This window comes from Excalfactoria chinensis, chromosome 2 (assembly GCF_039878825.1).
Source record: "Excalfactoria chinensis isolate bCotChi1 chromosome 2, bCotChi1.hap2, whole genome shotgun sequence".
Taxonomy (NCBI): domain Eukaryota; kingdom Metazoa; phylum Chordata; class Aves; order Galliformes; family Phasianidae; genus Excalfactoria; species Excalfactoria chinensis.
The window spans coordinates 109,004,335-109,016,310 of NC_092826.1; the positions used below are offsets into that span (position 1 = coordinate 109,004,335).

At 37.4% G+C, this 11,976-nt stretch overlaps 1 protein-coding gene across 2 annotated transcripts in view; it reads left to right on the top strand.

The window, feature by feature from the left end:
- Window positions 1-10,299, top strand: part of PLCL2 (phospholipase C like 2) — a 94,418-nt gene extending 84,119 nt beyond the window's left edge. For both annotated transcript variants that reach the window (XM_072329813.1, XM_072329812.1), the window contains exons 6-7: window positions 1,870-1,979; window positions 9,039-10,299. In XM_072329813.1, the coding sequence (XP_072185914.1) occupies window positions 1,870-1,979; window positions 9,039-9,218 (290 nt within the window). In that variant the 3' untranslated portion in view covers window positions 9,219-10,299. The remainder of the gene's footprint in view (window positions 1-1,869; window positions 1,980-9,038) is intronic.
- The last annotated feature ends 1,677 nt before the right edge of the window (window positions 10,300-11,976 follow it).

Sequence of the window (11,976 nt, forward strand, 5' to 3'; positions counted from 1 at the left end):
CAGCAATTTCACATCATTTATGCAGTCCCTCAGCATTATTCTTAATCTCAGAGTTGCTTTGCTTCGTGGTTGTTATCAGTCACTAGTGCCCGTGGGCTAGGGTTTGAAGGGGAGTATTTATAAAGATGGAGATGTGGTTATTACATCATTACTGCAGTTCTGTAAGTGTGCTGCTTGCACTCTTGTCCACCTCCTTTCACTTTTTTTAAATGTAGTAACATCTGATAATGGGGTTATGCTGCAAGTCACCTGCTTATATTTCATGCTCCTTGCTTATTTATTTATTCTGCTGAGGAGTCCAGAACGCTAAGTTTATCAGCATAATCTGGGAATAGATGGTGCAGATAAGATAATCTCAATTGTTATGAAGGCTCTCAAAATGTAGTGTAGTAAATATGGATCTTTGCATCATTTTTGCACAATCATATTGGGAGGGGTTTTTTTGGTGATCTGAATCGGAAACAGATATTTGGATAAAGCGATGGATGGAGGAACTTTAATTTCTCACCTGGTTTAAGATTTGAGAAGATGCAAAATAAATGCTTTTCTTAAGGCTGTACTCTCATTGCAGAGGTAGAGCTACGGAGAAGTGTTTTGAATTAAAAACAGTGCAGTAGTTTAATTCAGAGAAGGTATATGCTGTCTATTTTTCTTGCAGTAAAATTTAAATAATAAGGAAAGTTGACAGGAGAATATTTTGTCTGTCTTTGAAATGAATTTATGAATCATTTTTCATTTTTTATATATACACATTTGTTTATGTAAGAATAAGGTAAGCAAGAATGTGATGAAAACATTGTCATATCTTTCTCTTGTATTAAGACGTGAGTGTGAGGCTGAGAGATTACAGAGAACAGATACAATAATGCCCTTAAAAGTCAGCCTACTCTAATTAGGACTGACAGGCAACACAGGTTTGTATGAGGTTTTCATGGCAATTAATTCCGTGTAAATTTTAAAGCACATCTCAATAGCAGATAGAAGAAATGAATCAGTGTATTTAATAGAATAATTTGGAATCATGCTGTACCTTGACTCTAAGTTCATAGCTGTAAATTTTGTTATGTAACTTTGTTATTACTGATGGAGACCTTTAGAGCACAATTTAAGAAGGGAGGAGAATTACGATAATGCAGGTGGCGCTGATATGTATCTCCATGGAAGGACATACTACTTTCTGTGTAGGAAGTAAACTGTGTTTCAGACTAATTTATGTATGACTTGTAACAGCATCATGGAAAGTAATTTATTTATTATTAAATCTGCATTTCAGTGAGTTAAAATGTACGCTCTGGTCATTTTACTGCATTGAATTTTGCAGTAAATTTTTGGGTTGGGGTCTGTCAGATGCAAGTTGCATGGAGACAGTAATTTACATGAGTGTAAATGTCGTAGGTGGTTCACTTCTCCCCACCTCTTTCACGCTTGTGCCCTTTCCCTCAGGGGTAAGGTGAGAAGGCTGTATTCTGCATGGCTCCCAGCATGTAAATTGGACAACTGTGATGTAAATTTGATGCGTACTGGAGCAAAGCACAAAATAAATTTGTTGGGATGTATTTCCTGCAGTTAATGCTTCCATTTCACAGCGATCCACAAGAAGGTCTTCACGTGTAGTGCAACATATTCTATTGTGATTAAATATTTGTTTGACTCCATGTTTCTATGGCAGTGACCCAGCAGGTGTTGCAGTGTAGATTTTGGCTTATAGAGATCTGAGTATATTGACATGTTGTGTAAATTCACAGAATGAAATTTCTGAAGCTTTTTCATTGTTCTTTATCTTTTTAGTTTCAAATCGCTGTTTCTGTGATCGCAGAAATAAATACATGAAAATAGATACTATATTACTCCCTCTTTTACTCTCCACAGCAATGGAGTTTCATGAAAACCTGCACAATATAGGAGCAAGAGAAGGCTTAAAAGAAAGAAAACTGCAAAAATCAGTAGAAAGTTTTACATGGAATATTACAATTTTAAAGGTAATGTGTCTTCCATTAGTTAGTTGTTTTTCTATTCACAGGTGGCGTTCTGATGTTATTATTGGTCATTATTCTGTCTCATAGCTCAACTAGATTTGTTTACTTTTGTGGTCATTTTCAACATTCATTACTTTGAAAACACAGCAGACTGACGACGTTTCTTTCTTTTATATTATTTTGGAGGTTACTTCATTTAGTTTGTCCTTGAAGTTTTTGTTTTAAAACCTCTTAATGTCAACAGGACCCACTGTAATCTTGAATACACAGGTGAAATGAGTACTGATTTCTGTGAAACTGCTTTGTCTCGGAGGAAGTTATGCTGCCTGGTAAACCCTGCTCTTTGATTTCAAAGAGAGTGAGTGTATTCAGGGTAACATGGCTACTGAAAAACAAAAGGAAAGGTGTTGCTATTGCAGTCAGTGGTTAATGGCAATTAAAGGTACATACAAAACATATAAATCATCCATACTATAATGAGGTGAGCATATATGACCCACAGATTCTCCTTGCCTTTTGTTGAGCACATTTGCGTATATTTTTACATAACTTTAAATGATGTAATAGAAGAAGTACTTTCAGATAGAAACCCTCAGGAAACTTGAATGCGGAACAGTTTTCAAGTCTCTTATCTCTTATCTTTCATCTCGGCAGAGCATATCAAAATTTATAGGGACAGCAAAACTGCCTACCCTAATTTATTCCCTTGACAATATCCTTCTAGCCCAAATTATTCAAATTTTGTGTTTACATCTACTAATGAGTTCTTCTTTCCCACTCTGTCAAATATTTCATTGCTATATTAAACCATGAGATCTGTTTTAGTTAGAGTTTTCTCCCACATGTGTTTTATTTTTAGTTCTTATTATTGAAAATAGAATTCCCTACCACTTCTCTTTACAGTGGACCACTACAGAAAACCTGTAATGCAGTCATATCTCTGCTTTCTGTGTTGGTTTCAGCTGTTAAACTTTTCACTGTGCTCCTTGCTGTTTCGATCCAGAGCAGAAGAGGATCAAAAAGAGGACAAATTTGCTACAGTGTGTACAGTTAATGCATTCTAAAAACATATTTGCAGATTCTGCTTTAGGATCAAAGAACCAGACTTACTTTTCTTTATTAGAGCAGGATTTCCTGAAGTTGACTGATGCAATGTGTCAAAACTCTTAGATGCTGTTTGGATAAGTAAATTTATTTTAATACTTCCAGAGGTAACAGTAGCTTTGCTTCATCTCTTATGTCCGTTCAAAACATAAAGGCTGGTGGAGAGAAGCCTTTGCAGTTGATGAGTGACTGACCTGTGAAATTGGGATTTCTGTGTAAGTTGGGAACAGGAGAACCCATACTGGAGATCTGACACTTGAGAGCAGTAATGGGCTTTCATGTGTATCACTAGGATTAATGTAATTATGAAATTAGAAGGCCTTCATTTTGAAGGGATTATTGAGCAAATGTCTTTAACGTTGACATAGTTTTTTTCTGGTCCAAGATTAAGGCCCCTTCTTTATGAAGATACTATTGGATACTTCAGCAAAAAATTGATGTGTAATCAACCTGTTCACAGTATCACACACAGTATCACAGTATCGTGTGAGTTGGAAGGAACCTTAGAGATCATCGAGTCCAACTCCCGGGATTTGAGCCTTTCTTTGTAGCAGAGCAGCATTTCTTCCACTTGCGCCACAGGGGGGATTCGAACCCCGGGCCTCTGGTGTTGCAAGCAGCACCTTAAGGCCTTAAGACCTGTTGTAGCAAGTCTTATTACAGAAGGCTCACATATGTTGTGACATCTTAAAAATTCTTTACAAATATTACAGCTCACAAATAATATAGTTCACATATATTATTTTTTTTTTTCTTTTTTTTTTTCATGTTTTCTACAGAAAGTTAGAGCTTATGATTTGCTCAAAGTAAAACGCATTCAGTTTTTTCATTCTGGATTCTTAACTATATAGCTGTAGGCTGTAACTGTAGTTTGTCTTGAGTGATATAACTAAAGAGGAAAAGTTTGAGTTTCTTGGACACTTCTCCTGCTGCCTGGACAAAAGGACGTGCAGCCATAATTTTGACCTATTGCTATGCTTTTTGGAGCAGCCCTCTTCATTCTTCATGAGCACCATCATCGGCTCTCTCCGAGAGAAGCAGAGTGCTCATGTGTTGTGGCTGATACGTTTTCCAAACAGATTAAGTTGCATTTCGCCCTCAAGGCAAAATTGATCTTCTTTATCTTAATTGGGACATTTTGACTATGGTTGATGCAATGGAAAGTCTGATAAAATAACAAAATTGACAGCTTAATTCTAGGGGAAATCTTTGCTAGAAGAGCTGACCTATCTACATGGGCTGCTCCCAGCTTTAGAGGTCTTACTGCTAGACTGTCTCTTTCAGATGGCTAATTTGCGAGACCACTTGCTGGTAATTTATTTATCGTTATTACTCAAACTGACAGCACTCATATTTTCTAAACACCGATAATCACATTTCCTGCCAGAAGAGTGCACCAGCTGAAAACATGACTCTTAAGTGCTGTTGAAGCAGACTTCTGCAAACAACCTAATGAAACAATTTATAGATTTTACTGTCATAGCAGAATTTCAGAAAAAGAAATAGTCACAGATGTTGAAATGCCCATAGGAAGAAGAATAGCACAACAGCTTCTGTAAATCAGTCTTTGCAACAGAAACCTGTTCTAAGCACATGGGTAGAGTTTAATGAAGGTGTGAGTTGTAATTCCAACATTTTTCTGTTGCGTATTGTTGGCTGTTATTTTTTAGACATCATATTGGGCAACACAAACTATTTTCTATATTTTTGTAATCTAACAGTTCATAGCATCTATTACCTCTGCAACAATGTTGGTCTTTCATCTGAATTATGTTTGTAAATGTGTTTATAAACAGAACATTTGAAACACCAGGATGCAACTTCTTAAATATTTTATCTTGTCATCCAAATTTTATGAACTGAATCTATCAGTGAATTCAGGCAACACTTTTGTCATCATGAGCATTCATAAAACCCCTGACACCTGCTGCTTACTACTGTAGATGCTCAGAAGAATTCTATTAAAATATGGAAGACTAGTCTCTTGATATTGCCAGATTTGTGAAGTTTTGGTTCCTAATTAAAGCCATTCTTATAAGTTAAGAAGCTAAATACTTTGTGGCTTGATTCTGTAAATGCACTCAAAGCAAGACAGCTGGATCTGGAGCACTGTGGGATGCCACAGCATACCAAGCAGACCTCTATTTAGGGGTATCTAAATAAAAAAGACAGTAAAAGACAGTGATGATGACTTGCTGCTTTTCCTTATAGGAGTTTTGGGCTACCAGAACCTGAGCTAAAGCCTGTCCATTAGTAATTCAGTTTCTTGGGATTTCTTGGGGAGAGTCAGGCAGGTATTTCAGGTGTCTATATGGCACTTTAATGTTCATGTAATAACTGGAGAACTTGCTAACGAAAAATCAGAAGAGAATACATATTGGAGTAAAAAAAGTAGCTGTGCTGACATATTCTGGTTGTTACTCTGTCAGATTATCTATGAAATGATTATCTCTTTTCATAGGTATGGGAACTGACTATTTTGATTTTGTTTTTTTTTTACCTTTCAGGAGCTATAGTATAAAAATACTGCTTCTTGAGAGCCCTTGGAAAAGGGAAATCTGAATCATAGTTAGAAGGAAGGTCTTTGAATGTTGGGGGCAGTTTTTTGAGATCTGAATGATTCTTCAACTTTTCTACCTTTCAGATGTTTCATATTATTGTTCAACTGTGTACACTAGGACCACAAGTTGAATTTTTAGGATGCGTACTGATTTTCCTCAACTTATAGCTTTGTGATGGTACACCAGCAGAACTAGGGACAGTTGCACAGACCTCACTCATTAGAGCTAGTGCCATGTTTGGTAGCAGTGGTTGTCTCTTATCTTTGGTTCAAGGCATGCCAGCACTTGGTGGTTTCACAAATGGTTTTCTGAGTCAGAAGCATTCAGAAATCAATTTCTTCATTTTAATTGTTGGGTAAGAGAGTGTCTAATGAACACAGATTCATTTTTGTATTTTACCTCAGTCTAAACCTGACCCCACTTGGCCAAGTGTGTTTAGACTAAACCCCTTTTGGCTGTAATAATCCAACTCCTTATCCCAGATATATTCTTGTCTACAGAGTTCATCTTATCATAGAATCATAGAAAGATTTGGGTCCTTCATGTGTTGGGGTCTCCAGAACTTGACTCAATACTCCAGGTGGGGTCTCACAAGATCAGAGTGGAGGGGCAGAATCACCTCCCTCAACCTGCTGGTCACGCTTCTCTTGATGCAGACTTCCATGTTAGTCTTGTCCAGATGTGTCTCTGCTGAAAACTCAGCCATTCCAGCCAACCTCTGTCTCCTGTATCTACTGTTCTTTTCACACTTGTTGCCTCTTTTTCTCTTCTGGCAGCTTTTCCTGTTGCTTTGCAGTTCACATTGTCCCCTGTCCCCCAGAGGTCTTTCCTGATGAGCATTAATTTTGCTTTTTCCTCATCACCTTACGTGATTTCATTGTATTCTGCAGTCATTTACCTATTCTGCATTTATTTATTTTTTTTAAATTTATAATTCTCACCAGCTTTTAATCTTGTTGCAAAGCTCTCTCACTCTTTCTGAGTTGTTACTGCTTCTAGTGGTCTACTGTTTCCAGGCTTCTTTCAACATGGTGTTTTTTGTCAGATCTGTTTTGTTGCTGGTGGTGGGTCTTTTTTTTTTTTTTTCCTTGGTATTCCAATCCCAGTTTCAAGCAGTTACTTCATTCTTTCTTTTTCTCCTCAACCTGCCTGTTCTAAACTCAGTGTTCTTGCACTGCATTAATAGATTTTTTGCTGGTTCACAGTCTCCTCCTTCAGTTGAATCTTGTCACTGTTTTGCCTAATACAATCCAGTTTCTCCTTCTGTGGTCCTAGACTACTTGCCAGGTCAGGCCCAGAGATTGCTCTTTCCTCCTCCCTTTATCTGCTTCCTTGCCAGTTGCCATCCCAAGCTGTTTCTTCCCTTCCTCCAATTAGGATTTGAGACTGCTTGTGTTGGTAACCAAATGCCGGTGGTGGGACAGTGTGGAGAAGCCATACAGGAAAAACCGAGTATTTTCTTCCAGCACATCATTGTGTGAGAACGGAATAAGCGTTGCCTTGCCACATGCTGGAGTTGTCAGGAGATGAAAAATGATGAAGAATGAAATCCTGCATGACTGTACTAACCACGCTCAAAATCTGATCTGTGTCTGTTGGAAGCTCATTACTTGGATCCACAACTCTGGATCCCATGTTGTTGAATTACAAGTTCTTACCCCAAGCAAGAGTTGGGGGGAAGGATGGAAGATTCTTTAAAAAAAAAAAGATGGCATTTTCTTGTTTTTATTCTCAGAACGGAATGATCCATATGGTTGAGGTTAAAGAATAATATTAAACAATAACGATAATGAAATCTGCCAGTGGCAAAAATCCTTGGAGAATATCAGACTAAGTAGTAAAAGTTTGGCAAGCATATAAGCAACTGAAAACAATAAAAAGAAAAAAACCAAAAAAACAACAACCATAGAGATTTTTAGGCAACCTTATTAATAGACTGCTGTTAGCAAGTCTGCCTATAATAAACAACTTCATTAAAGTTCTAGAACTGTGTAGCAGTAATCCATGTAAAACGGAGCCTGGGCTTGAGACAGATGCACTCCAGATATGACTCATTTAGTCTGCGGGAGTGTTTTAAATTAGCTTTCAGTTGTTTGTCAGTTTGGGGGAAAAAAGAAAAAGAAAAAAGTGATTTTTTTTCTTTTATTTTTTTAATGGTATCCCTGGTTTTCCTTAGAAGAAAATTTTCCTGAAGTTTTCGCTGTGTTTGGTGAACTTTGAGATTTTTCCTGCTCTGTAAACAGAAAAAGCACTGCACCTATTTTAGCCTTGGATTATTGTAGGGAGGCATTTCTTTGAAGAAAGCAGTATTTGTTTTCAGTTTGTGTGCCTCAAATGTGTGATTCTGTTCACCTCATAAGGTAGTATTCATATTCTGCGTTGCTGAAAGAAGCAAGGCTGAAGTATCACAACTCGAGTGCACATCTGTTTTAATCTGATCATCATTCTACCTCCTTTCTTTCTGAAATCACAAAGTAAAGTTGGACTTCAGCCTTATTTGGCAGAGGAAGAGAGGTGACGTAGCAGTTATGTCTGTACAAGAGAAGTGTCTTTCAGGAGCTGGGTCTTAGTCCAGAAATACATGAATATTCCTATTGCAGGAAAAGGTGCAGTCAAAGTTAATAACTTTTTAGTCATTATATGAAACGACTCTCAAGGAACCACAGTAACTGTTTGGTTTTTTGTGTGTTTGTTTTCCTCCCCTTCAGTTGGAACTGATGTTGCTTAAGGTCTGGTATTTTTGAAGCATTGTCTGATTTTTGAACTGTGGTAGTTAGAGGGCTGTAATACAAAGAGCTGCGGTAACTGTAATAGGGCAGAGCTGCATTGCCTGAGTCTGGGGCAGTTTCTCTTACAGCTTTCCTTAAGCTGAATTGCAGTTAGGGGTAAGACTGCAGGACAACTTGAACTGCAGATGGTCCTATGAAGTCTCTGTTGTCACTGTACTTTTTACCTGTTCTTCCTGACCAGTATTTTGTATTTCATATTTTGACAAACTTTGATTCTTTACCATGCTACTATTGGATTAATCGCATCACTTGGAAAAAAAAATCTCAAAGAACCAAAAATCAAAGTGGTTTAACTGCTCCTTGAAGTATACAAACGAGCCTTCACAGTTTTGTCCATGTGGAAACATTTATAGTTCTGCAGGTTATAAATACAGGACAGATTACCTTTCTGAAAGCTGTTAGAAATAATCCCTATCCTTTGTTTATGCAAAAGATTGGCTCCAGAGAGAACTTAGTTCTTATCACTTTACAAACATGAAGTAATCAAATATTTATTTATTTACTTAATTTGAACAGGGCAACTCTACCATTAATCTGAAATTAAGGCAAAAAGGATATATATAGCCCTATTATCTGCCGTGTATTCAAACAGCATTTTTGTTTTGCAGGGACAAGCTGATCTTCTCAAATATGCTAAAAACGAAGCACTGGAGAATCTGAAACAAATCCATTATGCCACTCTTTCATGTGGACTCAATAAGCCAGGCACTGAAAATGCTGAAATCTCAAAGCCCCGTCGGAGCCTGGAGGTCATACCTGAAAAAGCAGGTGATGAAAATGGAGAATGAGAGAACTCTCGTCTCGTGATTATGGAGTTTATAACTCTGTGACCAATTGTAGCTGCATAGGACATTTGCTTTGCACTTACTGTTGAAAAATATTTGGAATCTTCAAAGCACAACTGGAGAAGCTAATTACAATCTATTGAAACTGTGAATGTATGTAGCAACTCTGCTTGTGAAGGCAATGATATTGTGTAACACGGAAATTACGTTATTGGCCAAAACGTAGTATGTATGTAAAAGATACTGTAATTCAGTAATAGCGTGCTGAAGGGTTTATTATAGCGCCATAGGGAAGTGAATGTTTTTTAAACGAACTGTGATTAAAAAATGGTTGGCAGAATGTGACGAGATGCCTTGATTTTCAAACAGATAGATGTGCAGGTTCTCTGTTTCTTTGCACAGTTCCATAATTGTGCCAGCGAGGTGAGTTATTGTGCACCTAACCTTTGAAAATCAGGTCCGAAAAAGTGGGATCCACATGTTTCACACTATGTGTAATTCAGCCGCTCAGATATTTGAAGTGTTATTGATTTTATTGTTGAGCCATAAATTAAAACGAGAATGTAATTAGACAGTGATCACTGACTTCAGTGCACTATAGGAGAGCCATTATGTAAAAGGAAAATGTGCAATCAATCTGATAGCTTATGTCAGACAAAAAAAAAAAAAGATTCATACCTATTTTGCCTAAGATCTTCTGCAAACGTGTGTAGATAATGTGACCAAACCGCAAGCAAAATGTTGTAAATAGTTTTTCATTCTGTGAAGTGAAGTGCTCATCTTAAAAAGTTTTATGAGATTGCTCCTAGACAAGTAAAGCTTTTAACTAAATTTTACCTTTTTTATTTCTCAAGTATTTTCTTCCTGGCGGAATACGCAGATTTGTCAAAACAAAATCGGTGTTCTGGTTCTGTTTGTTTGGTTTTATGACGACATTAGGTAAAGGTATTGTAGCTGATATGCTCATTGTAAAATGACTATACCGACCTAGAGTGTTCTCTTACTGTTTCTGATTTAACAATAAAATGGACTATATAATTACAGAAGCTAATAAATTTGAAGAAAAAAAAGCAAAGTCCTACAGAGATCAAAATGAAGTTTCTGTTCACTTGTGGGGAGAAGTGGAAGGCGGCAATGATGTCTGTTGAAAATCACTGTTTTAATTAGAGCTCTTCTAGACATGCATTCTACACAAATTTATCCATCTGCTTAACTGGTTCGACATCCTATTTTTGCATTTAGATTGTGGTGTAAATCTGTATATGGATAACATCCTGTGAAAGTCAGTAGGGCTCTGACAAAGAACATTGGTATATCCGATCTGAATTGTTAGGGACTTAGATTTATTTTCTAGTCATTGTAAAGTTAAAGAAAGATGAAAACAATTTGCACAGTAAATGTCACGTCTTAGCTTGCATTTTTAAATGTCAAACTGAATGGGTTGGGAGCAGTTTTAGAAGGTGCTGAGCTCTCTTAGTGTCCAGTGATGGATCATATGCCTCAGTATGATGGTCCTGCCAGGAATGAGTTCTGCTCTGAGTTAGAAAATGAAGTGTTTAACCCGTGGTGAACACCTGCAACCACTGCTCTGTCAGCAGTCCTTCTCTGTGTTATCAGTTGCAAGCATTCTGTTGGCACATCCACTTGATGAGAAGCAACACGATATTGGCTGTTACCAACTATACTCCAAGCCAGCATAAAATTAGTCTTCCAGGGTCAAATCTATCCCTGACTTATCTACACAATAATAACTGTGTAGCATCAAGATTTAGCTGGGCCATACATTGACAAGGTCAGGTTCACTTTATCCGGTACCCAATCCAATACCCAGGCTGTGGGAATTTTACCACCAACTTTACTCCCAGTTGAAAGGTGTAGACTTTGAAAAAACATCAGTACAGTTGGCACTGTAACTCAGATAGGCCGAAAGGCCGCTGAAGCTCTATTAGCAGTCCTGGCCCATCATATTTTTAGTGGCACTTACAGAGCTACGTAATGGATATCACAAATGAAGCATTTCTGTACAGCCTCTTACTTCATCTGGGTGATCAGGAGTAATGACTCAGGTATTCTTACTGTTGATAAATTCCTGCTTAGCACATCACAGCTTTGAGAGAGGTCAGGTAACACTGAAAGGATTAAAGGTTGTTCGGTATTTTTTCTTCATTTTGAGACAAAAGACAAAAAAAAAGAAGAAAAGGAAGGGGGAAAGATGAGAGCCACATGAGTTAAGGCTGACAGGTTTTGTATGCTGAACTCTGCTATATACACAACTCCTCTGATCCTGCTGTATCTCACTAAAAATGAAGATAATTCTGTTTGTGAGTAATGCCCATATATACCATCAATCTGCTTAGAAAAAAAAGAAAACAGCAAAAGCAGCCCAGCAGCTGAAATAGATGTCGCTATCCAAATGACCATTTAAATACTTTCGGATTCTGGTGTAACACTGAGACCTTAAAATGGAAGTTGCTTTTGTGCATTATTCATGCTCGGTCCAAATCTGTGTGTAACATAAGGCCTTTAAATGAACTCAGTTAGACAGATGCTTTGAAAGATGATGGGTAGCTAAAAATTCTGTGGGGAGTTTGCATGTTACATGCTAAGAGAATGCAGCATAAACACCTGCAAGCAAAGTATCGGGTTCTATTGTTAACCCAGTAATTATGATTTCAAAACCAAATTTATTAGCATATTTTTCTCAGTTGTACTTTCTTTAAGCATTCCTGGCATCCACGATGCAATTATTCTTATTATTAGT